General features: G+C 45.0%; 1 protein-coding gene across 11 annotated transcripts in view; it reads left to right on the top strand.

Annotated features, from left to right (window-relative positions):
• The window catches only part of TESMIN (testis expressed metallothionein like protein), a 46769-nt gene that overhangs the window by 1432 nt on the left and 27138 nt on the right, over positions 1 to 18199 (top strand). For 5 of the 11 annotated variants that reach the window (XR_010147578.1, XM_063784223.1, XM_063784222.1 and 2 more), the window contains exons 3-6: positions 2747 to 2905; positions 5036 to 5156; positions 7748 to 7824; positions 11353 to 11441. Coding sequence is in view for 9 of the 11 variants with exons in the window: in XM_063784223.1 (XP_063640293.1) it covers positions 2747 to 2905; positions 5036 to 5156; positions 7748 to 7824; positions 11353 to 11441 (446 nt within the window). In the remaining 2 variants the exon portion in view is untranslated. Of the gene's footprint in view, positions 1 to 2746; positions 2906 to 5035; positions 5157 to 7747; positions 7825 to 11352; positions 11442 to 14120; positions 16377 to 16410; positions 16483 to 18199 lie in introns of those variants that run through there. The other 6 variants (XR_010147577.1, XM_063784221.1, XM_063784224.1 and 3 more) reach the window with 3 other exon arrangements.

Below are 18199 nucleotides of genomic sequence, written 5' to 3'. Positions count from 1 at the left end.
TTCCCTCTACAAGCATTTTCCCTGGTGACACCACACACAGCCCACCGGAGTCACTGATTCTCGGCAGAGCGTATACTCTTTGTCGTCTTCCTAATCCAACATGCATCGGCCCAGCCAAGCCCTTTCCCCTGGAGGGAATTCTGCCCTGCACCAGTCGTCCAAAGCTGACCTAACCATGCAGACGGCGGACAACAAAAAAAGAGGGGGAAAGCTAGGACGTAGGTTCCCTTGGGCCCTGTTGCTATCCTTGGCTTAAGGAGAGAGGCCCGCTGTCTGCTGGTAACTATTGTCTGTGAAAACAAACGCAATGTGGTGGAGGGTTGGCGTGTTTGCATCTTGCATTTTTTTTTTTCCCTTTAACTTTACCAGGCTTGGACTCCACAGCAAGGACTCAGAGTTAATACTTGGATTTTCCGGGCCTTGAAGTCAAGATGTGAGATCTTCCCTTTGCTAATCAGTAATAGCTCTTCAAGCATATGCAGTGTAAATCAGAGCCTAAAGAAATGCTTGCCAGCTCTCAGCCGACTGCCCTCTCTAGCTGTAGATGACCGCTGATAATTTTCCGTTTTGTTCTTGCCAAAACTAATGAGTTTTCAAAGGAAACAAAGGGTCCCAGGAAAATGTGTTCTCGACCCCTCAAAAAGGACCCAGCTCAGAAAACGAGACCACTCAATCCATGAGGTCATTTTAGTAAGTTGTAGATGAAGCGTTTGTGGGACACAATGCTTGAGTCAGTATTGAGATGGCTGGAGCCTGACCCTGTATCATAAGCCAGAGCAGCAGGAGCTTGGATTTCTGCTCTTCCGGTTTTCTGTTATGGTAATTGCCACTCCTTAGTGTACAGGAAAAGGATGGGCAGAGGCTGGGGCCTCCACTGACCTCTGTTTGTCCTCAGAGGAGCCATAGAGCTCACCAGTCCCCCCAGCCTTTTCCCAGGACAGAGGTCTTTCTCACAGCCTTTCTCAGAGGGCTTGAAATGTTAAGAACTGCATTTTGCTGCCCAGCCAGATTGGTGTCCCACGCCTCCTGCCCGTAGGTCCTAGCTTGGCTCATTTCCTCACAGAGTGGAGTCAGAAAGCATTAATCAGAACAGGGAAGATAATACAAAAATTAACCGGGTGTGGTGGCGCACACCTGTAATCCCAGCTACTCGGGAGGCTGAGGCAGGAGAATCGCTTGAACCTGGGAGGCGAAGGCTGCAGTGAGCCGAGATTGCACCGCTGCACTCCAGCCTGAGCGACAGAGTGAGACCCTGTCTTAAAAAACAAACAAAACACACACAAGAGAATTCTCTGATGTTAAAGATAGTAAAATTCTCTTTAATCCAATTTTAAGAGATTGCTGGTCTGACAAACTAAAGGAGAGACTTTGCTTTTTAAATTTTTATTGACTGCTTTCTGATTCATTAATAAAATGGACCAGATACAGCACAGACATGTTTATCGTTTAAACAGAATGGAATTATTTTCAGTAAATATTCAGGATCAGTTGCTAATTTCCTTCTTCTAGAAATTCATTCCCACATGTTGACCTTTGTTTTGAAAGGTCAGAAATGGAATTTTAGTATAAGTAGTTCAGATATTAGTTGCATAGGTCTGAGGAAATGATATATTTATTATAGTAGTATTTGCTGATTACAGGGAGATAAGTTAAATCTAAACTGGGATGACGTGCATAGCACATCCCCCAAAGCAGCAAGTAGAAGAAAATTTTATGTGTATTTAAATGAAATTTAAAATTTCTAAATAAAGCTACTTAAAATATAGCTAAACTTTATCTCTTTTAAGATTTATACCTAGATGCTAGTCTGCTGTGCTGAGTGATTTGCCCATACATGGGAAATATGATTTGTTTGGGCCTCTGATTTTATTGGGCTGGACAAGCTCCAATTTGAGTCACGATCTGCATTTTGAAAGATACCTGCTCTGTGATTTTTATTTGAGGTCTTCAGTATGTTACCTTAGAGCCACCATCTTTTTGGAAGGGCTCTGTGGCCTGCCTCCTGGCCTTTGGGGAGCCCCACTGTCCTCTGGTCCAGGCAGCTCGGGCAAGTGTAGGTGGAGGAGGAAGGGAGGGGAGGATGCAAAGCGTGGGTTTCCCAGTCCTCCTCACATTCCTACAGATTGTAAAAAGTAGCATCCCAATGTTGAAACAATCCTGATTGTAATTTTTTTTTAACCACGAGGATTCTTACTTTTAAAAATTCTATTGATTTTCAGTATTATCCCTGTATTTCTCCATATCTTTGGTAATTTTGTCATCGGGTTGACAGTTGTTACAGAAGACAGCTTGAACACAAAGCTGGCAGCCACTCCCTACTCTCCACCATTTCACGTTCATTGTCCTACTATTAAGGCAGGAAAGGGCTACTACCTAATTACAAATCTTCCTATAAACACATCATAAATAATATTAAAACGTTACCAAGGATTTTGGGCTTTTTGAGGAAAAAACAATTGACTAGAACATCTAATTCAAACTACTGAGCATGCTGGAAGAATGTGTGATGGGGCTGGGCTGGAATGCAATGGCACTGTCTTAGCTCACAGCAACCTCCGCCTCCCAGGTTCAAGCAGTTCTCCTGCCTCAACCTCTCCAGTAGCTGGGAGTGCGCCACCATGCCTAGTAGAAACAGGGTTTCACCATAACTTCTACTTATCACTGAGATTTCAATTTTCTAGATTATGCAACTGCAAGAGCCAGTGTCCACCATGTGTTCTCTAAAATAATTATTGCTTTTTTCTAGGTTGAAATCAAGGAAGCAGGTGGTACTACTACAAGTAATAATCCGGAAGAAGCAACTTTGCAGAATCTTCTTGCTCAGGAATCCTGTTGCAAGTTCCCATCGTCCCAGGAACTAGAGGACGCCTCCTGCTGTTCTCTTAAGAAAGATTCCAACCCAATGGTAATTATGCTAAAGAAGATGTGTAGGACTAACATTATACTAAATGCTGGACCCCATCATTACTAAGTCGACTGATCATTTCACTCGTTTTTCATTTCACGTATGTATTGTATCAGGATTTTTGGTTGTCTCATTAGCAAAACAGGGACATGAGCTACAGCCTTTCACATCTCACCTCTAAGATTCTCATTTCTACTCCATCTTAGCAAATCGAACAAAGATGAGGACATTGCTGTATTCATTAAGGAGAGCAAGCACAAATCACATCATTTAGTGCGGTGCTGGGGTCAGGGACTGCAGCTGAGCCTCATGGTTTGGCATATTGGTGTGGGGCGCGGTTCTGTGGCTTCAGGGCAGAGCCTGCTTCCTTCGTGTCCCAATCTCTCATGATAACAGGTAACGCTTGTATAGGGTACATAATCAGTCACAGCTGTGGTTTATGTCATATTTTTGCACCTTTATTTAATCCTCCTAACAACTCTGTAGGATAGGCATTCTTTTTATCCCCACTTTATGGGTAAGAAACAGAGATGTTACATCATCTACATTGGTCTTCATAATTAAGTGGTGCATCTGGGACTCCAGATCTCACGTGGCAAGGACTAGGAATGGGGAGAGTGTCGCCCACAGCATTCCCTTAGCAAAGCACCCAGAGTCCAAGAACTGATCATTGCCTTTCCCCCAGCAATTCTTTATTCCTAGAAATGAGGCCCTTGCTGTAAGGCATAGACGTTAACAAGCAAATACTTGAAAATGAGCCTGTCATGAGTTTGGTTTAGCTGTGGTGTACACTAACATTAGCCTCTCCATCGGTGGTTCTATTTGGGGCTGTGGGTTCTGATAGCAGTTTTTCCAGGACCCTAAAAGCAGGTCAGCAGGATGAGAACTCTCTGACTCCCCAAGACCGCAGAGTGATGTTAGCACATTTCCCCAGAGGGCAGAGCCAAGGCTCCCATGTGGATAGGGCCCAGGAGTGTGCAGTAGAGGCAGGTCTGCAGAGTTCACTCTGAGCCTTTCCTGTGTGTGTGTGTGTGTGTGTGTGTGTGTGTGTGTGTGTGTGTGTGTAGCTATAACTTTATCCTCCAAATACAAATACAACTCCAATTGAACATGAATGCTGGCCTCTCATCAGATGTCAGGATGATGTGGAATATTGATCCAATGACCATAGTAGGTCCAATGTGTATTACTTTGATAACATTGGTCCTTTATGGTTCTTTGGGTTCTCCTATCTAGATTATAAGCAACTTAAGTGTATAAAGCACAGCTGCTCTGTGTAGTTGTGGTTCTGCCAGCAGAATTGGAAGCTGTGTCCAGGCAGAAGCCACAGCATCTCTCGCCTTTCTATCCCCACATGCCACAGCCTGAAGCAGGGCTGGGCACACAGTGAGTTCCCTCAGTGCTTTTGCTTGACTAATGGGATGGACTGGCAGACCCACCCGGCTTGCGACCATTTATTTACGGTCAGTATCCAAGGGGGGTCTGACAGTGCTGCTCAGGCCCAAGCAGATCAGTGTGGCTTCTTAGAACTTTATAGTTCTTGGACTAACCTTTCTAAGCTGTACTTGTAGGAAATAAAATAGATGTGTTTTTAAAACCCCATGTGTTAAATAATGACATGTGTGTGGCAGGAAAGAACAGTTGGAGTAAAATTAGAGAGGATTTTAAGTGCGTGCCCAGGGACTCAGGGACATGCCGCCAGGGCCTCAGTGCCCACTGGGACTGAATGGGCTGGGGCTTGGCAGAGCAGCACCCTCTTCTGCTCATGTCAATGGTGGAGTGAGGACAGGACAAAGGAAGCTCTGGGGCATGGCTACCTGATCCCCAACTAAATCAGACACCTGTGGAGAAAGCCAGGCACAGGAACTTTTTTCTGTTCACACACTGGACGCATCTCAGGAAACATTTCTGGGTTTTTCTTTTTCTTTTTTTTTTTTTTTTGCCCTTTGGTGTCTCCAAAGAGCATGTTAGTGTAGAGTAAGAAATCGAAAACAGATCTATAGTTTTCTATCTTCCATTAAAATGTAACTTCTGGATTAAAGCCATTTTCTCAGATTTAAGTTTATTTAGGTTCATTATTACTGGAATTATGTTTCAAAAATGAAACCTGATTGTTCTTTTTCATTTTAGGTGATATGCCAATTGAAAGGGGGCACACAAATGCTATGTATAGACAATTCTAGAACAAGAGAACTAAAAGCACTCCATTTGGTTCCTCAGTATCAAGATCAAAATAATTATCTACAGTCAGGTACAAAGTTAATTAATAAAACTATGTCATATATGTAAGTCGGTAAATGAATATGTTTGGCTTTGTATATAAAGTGAAATGGCAACCAGGATATTAAATAGGAAATTTGGCAAACCTCGTAGTCCATATTAGTAAGCTAAGAATATAAAAATGTATATCTATAGACTAATTTTTGTACCCTGTACTGACTGTCTCAAATTCTTGGATAGCTGTCCCTCATGTCACCTAGCTGCTGAGAGCTTTGTGATCCTAACAGGTGATGACTCAGACCAACACTGCATTGGTAGGAATTCCACAACTAGGTGCCTCGATGTGCCTAGATTGAAATATCAGCCTTTCCCAGACTGACCTGATGGGTTGACTTCAGGTGTGGTGTAAACACCTACATTTTAATGTAAACATTTCAGTATAATCAATGAGAACTATCATTCTGCTTTAATCACCATGAGTTCTGAAATAACAAAGGATTTGTCTGACATTCATTCTAAGAAATTCATTCTTATCTGACTAAGAAACTTTTTTAACCTGGCACAATAATAAGAAATGACCTGTAAGTACTTGATTGTTCTGAAATTCCTTATGCATGATTAGAGAAAGAGTAAATGACGTATTTTAGGATTGTGTTTAACAAAAGTGAGATGCTAATTCTTGAAAATTAGGCCTCTCTATGGGGACTGCACGTAATCACATTACCCTAGATCTTGAGTTAACGAGAGAATATTCACTGTCAGGTGATTCACTGACCTTGCCTATAACTTGAAACCAATAGCAAATCCAGATGTAGTTTCACTGGCCTTTGAAGTCCAGGGCAAAAAGACAAAGCGTGACTCCCTGTCTCCCCATTGCATCCTGATTGTCTCCCTGTCCAGGGACAGAATAAATATCCTCAAGACATTGACTCTTTTCACAGTGAAGAAGCTGAGGTTGGAGCTTTGGCCTCATCTCCTATAGGTTCATGCTGCATCTCTGATCTCTACAGGCAGGGAGAAGGTCTTTCCTGCTCCCCTTCCTCCTGGCACATGACAAAATCCTAGTGCCTTAAGGTCTGCAGGAGGAGAGAGTTTATATAGTGTTTTCCAGTTCAAGTTCCTTATCATATAATCATACTCCCCCCACCTGCATCTCCTTTGTTACACTGTGCACATATTAAACATCACCATAAAGTACGTGCATCCTGCTGCCTGCATCTGAGATTCCTCACTCAAAGGATGCCTAGGCCTGGAGAAGAAGAAGTGTTCAGGTGCTTCTGCTTGAACTCATGAGCACAGAGGCTTACACACCCTTAGTGTCTCAAGAATGTTTTTCATAGCACTTGTAAACCAAATAAGTACCTATCAGTTCCAGTACTAAGTAGTTTAGTCTAAATAGCTTAGTAAGTATTTATATCCAAACAACTTAGTAACCACTTGAAAAAAAAAATACACATAAATCGAAAGTAGTGCTGGCTGCCGTGGCTCACGCCTATAATCCTAGCACTTTGGGAGGCTGAGGCAGGTGAATCACTTGCGCTCAGGAGTTCAAGACTAGCCTGGGTACCATGGCGAAACCCTGTCTCTACAAGAAATACAAAAAAAAATGAGCTGGGCTTGGTGGTGTGCACCTGTTGTCCCAGTTGACTGGGGGGCTGAGGTGAGAGAATTGCTTGAGGCTAGAAGGTTGAGGCTGAGGCTGCAGTGAGCCAACATCGCACTACTGCACTCTAGCCTGGGTGACAAAGTGAGACCCTGTCTCAAAAAAAAAAAAAAAAAAAAAAAAGTAGTTCCTGTGGTATCCAATAGATGTCCCTGGGCTTTCTTTAAAATCATAAAATACCAGCCTGGAGTGCTGGCTCACGCCTGTAATCTCAGCACTTTGTGAGGCCAGGCCAGAGGATTGCTCGAGCCCAGTAGTTGAAGACCAGTCTGGTCAATGTGGCAAGATCCTGTCTCTACAAAAAATGAAAACATTAACCAGGCATGGTGGCACAGGCCTGTGGTCTCAGCTACGTGGGAGGGTGAGGATCACTTGAGCCTAGGGGGGGTCAAGGCTGCAGTGAACCGTGGTAGTGCCACTGCACTCCAGCCTGGGCAACAGAGCAAGATCCTATCTCAAAAAAGCAAAAAGAAAAAAAAAGAAAAGAAAACATAAAATATCCAGCGAAGCTGGGTATGCCTATAGGCTCAGCTACTTAGGAGGCTGAGGCAGGAGGATTGCTTGAGCCCGGGAGTTTGAAGCCAGCCTCGCAACATAGCGAGACCCTATCTCAAACATTTTTTTTCCTAGTGAGTTTGCTGTGGCTACGCAGGGCACCTTGGCACACAATTTGGGAACCAGAGCACTAACAACATTGTTTTAGCCTAGTAGACCAACCCTGGAAGCTCAGATCAAGTAGCTTTATGACCATCTCCCCAAAAAAGAAAAGAAAAATGAGTATATTAAGTAAAATACTGACTTGAAAGGTTTTAGAGAATAAAATGTGTAACTAGCATCAAGATAAGTTGAAATAACTTTGCACAGGACACATCCATAACAGACTTTTGTACTTTCATCCAAGTGTAAGTGGAAGAGGAACGATAGATGCTACAATTAATTTTTAATTATCTTCCTTACAGATGTCCCTAAACCAATGACTGCTTTAGTAGGGAGATTTTTGCCAGCATCAACAAAATTAAATCTCATTACACAACAAGTGAGTCATTGTTTTAATTTAAAAAATACAATTTTGCATTATTGTCTCTTAAAATTTTGATTGTTATGGTTGGAATTACTCAGGAAATATAATTTATTTTCCATTTAAAAGTCAAAGTGAAATACTTACCAAGTGTTCAGTCCCTGCCCCACTGTGTCAGACACTGTGGGCTGGAGTCAGTCTCGGACACAGTTATTCTTCACCAACTTGATGAAGCCCTTTTGCCCTTTCCTGCAGCCTCCAGACCGGCATTCTGCCACGCTTGCTAACTTGTCCTCTGTGACCCCACCAACAGCATATTCCACCTCCTCGGTCCAGAACACTCCTCACCCTCCTCAGTGTTATGGAAATACTTTTTTAAAGTTTGCTTTTATGATTACACCATGATATGTGTATATTACATAAAAGTAGAGGACAAATACGTTCTTTTTCCCGAGTTTTGGTATGAAGTGTCACCTCCCCGGAAGAGCCTTCCCTAACTCCCCAGCGTAGACATCCAGCCACAGTCACAGTGCTGTCTCCTGCTCTGCATGGCACTCTCACTGGCTTGCGTTTCGTGGTTGGTTGGTTTGTCTGCATCCACCCACAAGAATGCAGGCTCCATGGGGGCAGAGGCCATATGTGTCTCGTTCATCTCTGTAAAATAAGAATCAGCACAAAGCCTGGCCCATGTAGGGCACCCACTCACCCTTCAATAAGGGCAGGCACTGATCTGTGAGGTAAGTGAACCTCAGAAAACAAAACACACAACTCCGCCCTCCTGCAGCTTACATTTTACTGCAGGAGATAGACAATTAGCAAATCTAATAGGAAGCCAATTACATCATCTGTTAGGAGAGCGAGGAAACGGATTGGGGGGATGGGGATTTGATGGGGAAAAAGCCTAGTTGCAGGTTTAAAAAAGGTGATCATGGCTCCGTTGTGAAGGTGACATTTGAGCAAAGCCTTTAAAGAGATGAGGGAATGAGCCGTGTGAAGCAAGCTGTGGAACATCCCAGGCGGGCCTTGGATAGGGTCATGCCTGCTGTGGTGGCAGCGAGGAGGCCACTGGGCCTGGGATAGTGTGAGCTAGGGGAGCAGGGCAGGGAGGAAGTCAAGGCACTGGGAGGATTATGGCTTCCACTCTAAAGAGGGGCTGGTGGGGAGGAGGGGTCAAGGAGAACGGTGAGCCTGTTATGGCAATAATCTCGGGGAGAGATGATCACTCAGATCAGGTGGTGGCAGTGGAGGTGGCAAGAAATAGCTTCTAGGGATACTTTGAAGGTTGAGTCAACAGGATTTGCTGATGGATTGGATGTGGGATGTGAGAGAAAGAGAGGAGTCAAGGATGCGCCCAAGGTTTTCAGCCTGGATGATTGGAGAGATGGAGTTTCCATCAACAAAGATGAGATGGTACAAGTTTTTCAAAGGCGTCCAGGAGTTCCGTTTGGATATATTAAATTTGGGATGCCTCAGAAGATGTTGCGTAGGAGTTTAGAGTGAGGAAGGGCTGGGCAGGAGGGCTGAGATTGGGAGTCCTAGTGTATAGATGGCGTTGAAAGCCATATGAATAGATGAGATCTCAAAGGAAGTGAGTGTAAATTGAATTAGATATTTGTTGAATGAGTGAGTAAATACTTCTCAAGTGATACATTGGCCAAGATAAAAGAGAGTGTTATCAGTGCAGGAGGTGAGTGTAAGTCGGGATCTGGCGAGCACGCAGATGGAGTCTGTGTTGGAACCTCATAGAACCCTCCTACCCTCTGGCCCCCTCCACGCTGCTGGCCTTCCTTTCTCTGCTGTTTCAGCCACCAGTCCAGAAGGCACACATTGCACTTGCTCTTTCACCTCTAAGATCTTCCATGAAAAACACCCATTTGGCCACAACTTGCTGTCTCCCCACCTTCCCCCACCTTTCCTTGACTGTTTATTATCGTCCCCATTTTGGCCCCTTATCCAGCATGGACCTCAAGGACAATTCTTTTAGCAACGCATTTGCTGCTTCTCGAGAATCGTTTGCTTCCTTGCCAGACCCCAGTTCTGTATATTCTTTGGAGTGTTACCACCCAAAGTGTGGTCCATGGACCAGAACTGTTGGGATCACCTGGGAGCTTGTTAAGAAGTGCAGAACCTCAGGTTCCACCCCAAACCTGGGATTCAGACCCCCTGAATCAGATTTGCATTTTCATAAAGGCCCCAGGTGACTTGTGCACACAGCAGAGTCTGATAAGCCCTGCCTCCAAGTTGACTTCCTTCACTCCAAGACGACCAAACATTGCTGAAGAAACTCATGGATTCCAGCATAAAGTTGCCCTGGATTTACAACCTATGGAGTACATAAGAGATGTCTCTGCTTTACTTTGGGGCTAAATAAGCAAAGGGGGAAAAAAAGTAATTTTACCTGGTTTATGCAAATAATTGCCTCAATCCTGAGAACTATGACATCCTTTCTCCAAAAGAATGCAAAACTCTTCAGACTGACATTTGAAGACAGGGGCCTAACAATTAGGTGTCCAGGTGAGGGCAAAAGGGACACCTGTCTCAGGGCCTTGTGAGCACTCCCTTCTGTGCACGAGCAAGAGGAGAGCCGGAAGGGGTTTCCCGGGAAGAAGCCTGGGGACTTAAGACTGATTGTAAATGAGGCAGTGGGACCCAGGAGGCTTTCTCAGTGTCTTCCAGCCGTAACGGATGGTGACGACACACAGTTTAAACTGGGCACAGAATGGAGGAAGTGCAGAGGATGAATACAAGACGCATTTTTTTTCTAAGACTATACTTCTTAAAGCTTTAAAAATAAATTTATTTAAAGATACATTTCCATTTTTGGACAGAGGAAGGGACAAGGATATGAGGTTTAATTGTGATATATGCAAATAATCTGAAAACCTAATTGTATTTAGTACTGTTAATTTCTTCAAGCTACTGAGTAGAAGAGAAGTAGGCCAGTGATGGCTTTGCTGCCTGTTCCTTTCCCTGTGAACAGCCTCCACAGGCCATGCTAATGAGTAACATAAAGAAAGATGAGACCTGGGAAAGCAAAGAACATGGACAATGCAGAGATGATAACATTGCTTTTGAATTTGTTAAAACTGGTTACAAAATATTTTTTTGAATGCATGAAAAATCATGGTTGCCAACAAGACTTCAAATGTCAAGATCTGTATAAGAACATTTCTAGTTTATGGAAATTTGTCATTAAATTTATTTCATAATTGATAGTCTATAAAAATGAAAGGAGTTCCATGACAATACCCCTGGCCAGCTGAGTGACAGCTATGGACGGCCTCCAGCCTGTGGAGGCCCGCCCTGCATCTTTGCACACTTCCAGACATCTTTGCACACTTCCAGGCAGGCCTGTGACACACCTCAGCACTAGACCTTCCGAATGTCAGTGGATTCCTTGTGGTAATAAGGCCAGACATGGTTATAAAGGGATGGTGATGTAAACCTTTAGGGAAAAAAAGAAGCATTTTTATGTAGGGGGCTGGCTGACTGGAACTTTAAAAATCCTTGCTAATTCAAAATATCCTTGCCTTTGACTTTGAACAGCTTGAGGGAGCCTTACCATCGGTAGTCAACGGGTCTGCTTTCCCCTCGGGATCAACTCTTCCAGGACCACCAAAAATAAATTTGGCTGGGTAAGGATTAGAAGCAATACATTGTCACTCTAATGTAATAATTTAAGAGACTCTTGGATACATTCACGATTTTCTTCTATACTATAAAATGAGCTTCACTGCACACCTTCATGACTTCTGAGAAATGTTTTTACCATCAGCAATGCCACTAACAGTGTTGCTGTCTGTGTCTGGTTTCACTGGGGCTGCAAAGGCTGCTGGAAAGTCTGGCCCATAACCTGCATCTGTCCCCGTCCTCCTGTCCGCTGTCCTATGTTGGTGTTTCTGAGGCTTGTTGCCATTTATAGCTCTGTCTTCATTCCATGTTGATTCAAACTGTGCTGGCCTCTCTTTTTTGCTGTCGTCCGTGGAAATAATGGTGTGGCAGCCATGCAGCATGAACGGGGGGCTGCAGAGTGCCCTCCAGCTGCCTCCGCCCGCTGCCTTCCATGCTGAGTTGGCTCGAGCTCTATGGCAGGTGCTAATGCATGATCTGTCTTCACATCTCCAGGTGGACATAGGCTGCACTTATCTGGGACCTCATCTTGCTATTTCTTGCCTGTCTTGTGTTTATAATCTTGCTATTTCTTGCCTGTCTTGTGTTTATAATTGTTGCTAATTAAACTAATCAGCTGGTTGAAATTATCAGGTTAACATTTATGTATTAACAGTGGTTTGGGCAACCCTCTCCATTCGTTGAGCCCTGTAGTTGATTATGGAGATCAGCATATTCCTGCCTCCAAGAGGTGTTTGTTTGTTTGTTTGTTTTTTCTTTTTGTTTGTTTGTTTGTTTGTTTTGTTTTTTTGAGACAGACTCTTGCTCTGTCACCCAGGCTGGAATACAATGGCATGATCTCTGCTCACTGCAACCTCCGCCTCCTGGGTTCAAGCAATTCTCCTGCCTCAGCCTCCCGAGTAGCTGGGACCACAGGCGCATACCACTATACCAGGCTAATTTTTGTATTTTTTAGTAGAGACTGGGTTTTACCATATTGGCCAGGCTGGTCTTGAAATACTGACCTCAGGTGATCCGCCCATCTCAGCGTCCCAAAGTGCTGGGATTACAGGCGTGCCCGGCCTGCCTGCAGGAGTTCTTTGGGCCCACAGTCTAAGGCAAACACACACCCTGGGCCTGAGAGACAGCAGTCAAACACCTTACAGGATACAGCCCGCAGCCTCCAGTGCTTTCCAGGCTCCTGCAGAGTTCTGCCATCGGGCATGGCTTCGTGATGGCCTTGGTAAGTGTGAGGAGAGTGGTTTGGGGCTGGAATGAAAGGCCGTGAATCTGGAAACACACTGGAACCGATCAACGCTATCAGCCCTCATGGTCGCTGAAGGGCGTTGGTTGCTCCTGGGCACCGCTGCTTCAGTTTCTGCAGTGGCTCTTTCAGCTGTTGTAATTCTGTGCCTAGGCTGTTGACAACTTTTGCTGAGTTGGACAGAATAAGACTGTGGGCCATGCTGCTTGCTTCACTCTCTGGGTGTGATGGATCGGTGAGGGTGCAGTTGCTATGATTGTAATTGGTCATCTCATCATGGCTGTTAACATTTCTGGACCAAACAAAAATGACTTCAGCTACTTCCAGATTCTGCTGATACATTACACAGGATGATCTAAAAGGCTACAGTTCTGAAGATACTCATCTTTCTTGTAATCTGGGGGCATCTGGTCAATAATATTGACTCTGTGCTGTATTGTGTCTAGAACATTCAAGGACATTTGATACTTCTCATGCTTTAATTGCGTGCTCTCCCAGTTGCAGCACCCTCTGAGGCTTCTATGTGGTGCAGCCAATGGGCATTTGCACAGAGCAGCAGTCATGACAGCGTTTTCAGGGCAGCTATTTCTCCTTTTCCCCCTTTTCCTCTCCCCCGGCTTCCCATTCTCCTCCTCCTCCTTCCTCTTCTCGTCCCCTCCTCCTCCTCTTTGTTCTCCTCCCCCTGCTCTTCTTCCTCTCTCCTTTTCTTCCTTCTGTGTCTATACTAGATTTTTTTCAATCAGTCACGTTTTTCTTTATTTTGAATGTTACAAAATATTTCTCTATTGTAAACGGTGTGCCAGGAAAAACATGAGATGTGTATTTGTATTTTTTATGCACATAATTACTTAATCCAATGCCTCTCCACTTAATTGGGCCTGATGATTTTTATCTCGACATCTGCAATACTGATGATATACTGGAATCTCTACCAATTTATTTTTGGTGGTAAGAAAGCAGTCAGAGAACGTTTTGCTGGTTATTTCATTCCGTGTGAGTTCCCAACCAAGACTGTCAGCCCAGTGTGGTTCAGCCATATCTAACCTAGTAGAGGCCATAGAAGCAGTTCAGCTTAGGCTGGAGGCCAGCAGGCTGAGTGTGCGAGCTGACCCGATGGTCATTTGTTAGGGTTGGGGGGTGAACTGGCTAACTTATTAACTAGCTTATCATATTAATAAAAACTCTTTAATACAAATCCTTGTCCTGACACTCTGTAGCTTTAATAATCCTATTACCAATCTGGTAATAAATGTGAATTCTGACACATTGTTGATGCTACTGGTTTTAGTAACATAATGAACATCATAATAAAGAATATTCAAGAGTCTGCTTCTCTGGAAATTTTTTTCCTAAAGATGAGGTTATCTTGTTGTGGTGTAGTTTGTTTAGAATGCTTTTCTGAGGCAGTTGTCCACATCTCTTCTAACTCTTTAATTTTTAGATGGGCACTGAGAGAGCAGTCCATCTGGAGCCATGGAAGTGAGTTTCCACTTAGTGTCCACTGCAGTCAGAGGCCCTCACTGCCCCTGCACCCCGTGCTCATTCCTGATGGGTGTCTTTACTGGTGCTGTTATTTCAACTGGGTCATCCTGTTGAGTAATAGTGAAGAAACCTTGCCGCCTTAAAAGTTGATGTCAAGTTCCACCTCCTTCAAGAGCATTTGGTTTTCACTTCTTCCATCTGTGCCGAACTATGCTGCCTCTGAGTTCCTGCAGTGTTTACAGTCGGTGTAGCACAGTGTGCTGGTTGATTATTCTGAGTTCCTGTGGCATTTACAGTCAATATGGCACCATGTGCACAGTCAGTATAGGACAGTGTGCTGGTTGATTATTCTCTTCTGTGCTCTAATGTTTCCATTGCCTATGTCTGGTGTCCCTGCTGACTTGGTGGACTCCTCCAGGACAGGCACTGTATATTGAACAGATAGTTATCCTTGGTGTCCCCTGAAGCACTGACCACAGTCCTGGCCACACAGTGATTTATAGTAAATGCCTGCCGGCCTCCTCCTGACTCTGTAGATACTCGTGGGCCTGTCACCCTCCCTCCACAGTTACAGTGGGTCCCCACTGGACTGCCTCCACAAGCCCCCACACCACTTCCTCAACGGAACAGTTTTCGTTCCTCTGGACAGGAAGTGCCGGGCCACCCTGTGCCCCAGCTCAGGGCAGGTCTGAGAGGGCCGAGGGCAAGAGCAGTGAAGTAGCTGTCAGAGCCCCCCCTCTGAACAGGCCCAGGTCTGACCCACAGGTGGACAGGCCAGGTGGCAGGATAGCTAGACCTGCCACCTCTAGGCACCCATGAGGGCAGAAAGCTGTAACTGTTCTGTCTCTAAAGGAAAAACAGAACTAGATGAATTCTCAATTAATACAGCATTCAGCAACATTGTCTTTACCTCTAAAATGGGAGCTCTCTCCAGAAGCAGTCAAAGTTAGCAGCTTGCCCCCATGTCAGGTGCCATGAGCTGTTTCCCATGGGGAGTGGGATGGGTCACTAAACAGAGGCACAGGTGGTGAGAGCAGGGGCGGAAGACCAGAGCAGTGAGGTGAGGGCAGGCCAAGTGGGGGGGGATTTGGAACTGACCTCAGCCCCGACAGCCAGCCAAGACTGCTGAGCGTGCGGGCGCTCGGAGCACAGAGGACAGGGCAAAGACTTTGCCTCTCTTTAGGGCGTTTGTATTAGTTACCAACCCCTATGTTCCATGAGATGGCGCGAGGCTGACAGCAAGCACGGACTGTGTGCCAGGTGCTCTTCTAGCTCTGGGAGAAAACCCAAGACTAAGATGCAGCCTTGCTCAGAAGTGGCCAGTGCGTTGCAGAGATGAGGCCTGTGTACATGACCTCAAAGAGCACACTGACAAAGATGCATGCCCCCACTGGGCACAGGGACAGCCCTGTCACAGAATTCTAAATTAAATGCTATATTCGTTTAGAATTCATCTAGTTTGGTTTTTGTCACCTGGTGTTTTGTACACGTGCCCCTCCTTGTCATCACAGCCTATTGAACCACTTCCATTGCAAATGTTCTAAGCTCCTTGGTGAGTGTCTCTTCTGAGCAATGCTTGGGAACTTCTCCCGATGGTTTAATGTGCAGCTGCCCTCACATTTAGCAACACCCAGAGACACGTTAGAGGAAGAGTTTGTTTCTTCTCTAATGCCCCTGAAGATGACTTCTGAGCTAATCGCCAAATGCAGTTAGGAGGGAGTTGTAATAATCCCTTCCTAAAATGAGGAAAGTCCCCAGTGATCACATGGCACACTTAAGTGATTACTAACATGCTTTGATATTGTTAGTAATATTACAGCGTGGACTGCTTTAGCACTGGTATATCTGAAGATGAACGACGCTTTATCTATTGTTCTTTAATTTGTACTTCCCATTAGCATTCAGATTTTGGGGGGGAAAGAGCTGTTCAGTGGGGAGAGAAGCACAAAAAATACAGATTTAAATAGGTCAGGGGGAGAAGAACTCCAGGAAGACATCTTGGGAAGGGTGAAGAGCCTTAGGACCCTGCTCTGCATGCACACTGGCTCCATGGGCATGTGTGGCTGTGTTTGGTGGTGCTAGTTCCATCACATTGGAAACTCCCACTTCATGATTAGGCATCTGTCAATAATACCTATAACGATCTGGTGTTGAGATTCTCACAATGTGTTGAAAAACACCAGATGCTTAGCTAATTCTCTATATAAGGAGTAACCAGCTGAATACATTTTCTTTTTAAATCTTTATAGAGTAACTCTTAGTTCATGGGACACAAAGTCTAAAAAGCCATGTAACTGTACCAAATCCCAGTGTCTGAAATTGTAAGTAATCACAAATCCTTCATTATTAAATATGAAATAAGGTTGCTTAGAAGTCAGTAAGTGGAGCATAGTCTAGAGAAACCGGAACGGCTAGCACTGCACGTGTTACAGTTACTTCTCAGCAACCTTGTCCTAATGCTTGTTGTCAACCAAAACAGCGAGAAGCAGCCACTTTTGCATGAAGCTGGTATGAATTTTTGGTATTATCTTGGCCAACTAATTTAGTCAAGATACTGGTGGCTCACACTTCAAGGGGCGTAATTTTTCTTGGGTTTTGGTTTGCATCCTCTAGCCCCTCAGACAAGTGCTAACCATGCCATTGTTGAGCGTTAACTGTAATATTTCCACATCCCATTTTTAAAAAGTTTTATGAATTGGTTTATTCTACATTGAAATTTTATCAGAAAGTTCTCCCCCAGTCAGGAGGTGTGGTCAAGGGATGGTAGGGCCAATTGTCACGTGGAGTCGGGGGCTGGAAGTAGACGATGTGGCTGAAGTAGGAGGCAGACCTCATTGCCATGCTTGACAGCACTAGGGGCATCAGTTTCCTCGGCCACCCTGCCAAAGCTGGCGTCTGGTGTCTGTGCTGTCTGTCCTCCCTCAGCTCTTGCTGTGGGCTGCTCACTTTCTGCTCTTATGTCTGCCTAGCCTTAAGTTACACGTTGAAAAGGGAGAACATGTCCTAGTCCCAATGTCTAACGACCCTAACCACAGTCTTCACGTGATTTTTCCATTGCAGAGCTCCTGCTGAAGTCACTGAGAGCCCCAGTGATGGGACAGTGATGTGGGGGTGCACCAGTGGGTAGAAATCCAGAAGTCCGTGAAACTTAGTTCACACAACCAAAGTGGAAAAACAAATTGATTTTTTAAAAGTAATTGCAGACAGTCTAGGGTTGACTGTCTGAAAATGTTTGAGCTCTCATTGGTTTAGTCTATGAGGCCATATACTTCTCTGAACATTGGAAATGCCATGACATGACTGATGGGGAAACTAAAGACGCAGCTCTGGGTAAGGAGGAGGAAGGACAGTGGGAGAAAGCCTGGACCCTGTGACGCTGTCAAGCCAGAGCAGGCCTTCCCAGATGGAGATGTCAGATGTAGAGGAGGACCAGGTGGTGGCATCCAGAGGACAGAGCTGTGCAGGGTGGTGGGCTCCTGGGGATGGGAGCTGCTCAGCTGCTGGCTGGGTGTGGGGACCAGGCAGGTCAAATGACCATGAAGCCTAAAGCAGGGTGTAGACTGTAACAGGACAAAATGAGGTAACTCCTAAGGACTTGGAAACGAGATGACTCTAAGAAAGGCTTAACTTGAATTACGTCAGAATGGAAGGCCAAAGAAACAGGTTCTTGTCTAGAAGCAGCTTCCTAGCTTAATTGGTGACCGACACATGTAAGAAAGAATGTACCATCACGAGGGCACTCGGTCAGCATTGGAACAGAGGAAAGGAGGCCCCGAGTGTGTCCAGTGCTGGCAGGTGACAGAGCACTGTCTGTAAGGGCACGGAGATGCCTTCTCCACGAAGTGCTGTGTGCAGTGGGCAAGAGACTTAGAGCCCTCCCAATCTACTCGATGTCTACACACCTCGAATTCTGTGCTCAACATGCAACTGTCTGGCCATTGACTTAGCTTCCTAGTAGCTCCATACTGAGAAATGAGAGGCCTTGGAGAGACAACGTGAACATTTTGGGCACTGGAAAAGGATGTTATTTCCATCATG

The sequence above is a fragment of the Pan troglodytes genome, chromosome 9, assembly GCF_028858775.2.
Source record: "Pan troglodytes isolate AG18354 chromosome 9, NHGRI_mPanTro3-v2.0_pri, whole genome shotgun sequence".
Taxonomy (NCBI): domain Eukaryota; kingdom Metazoa; phylum Chordata; class Mammalia; order Primates; family Hominidae; genus Pan; species Pan troglodytes.
This window is presented reverse-complemented; position numbering and strand designations above follow the sequence as displayed.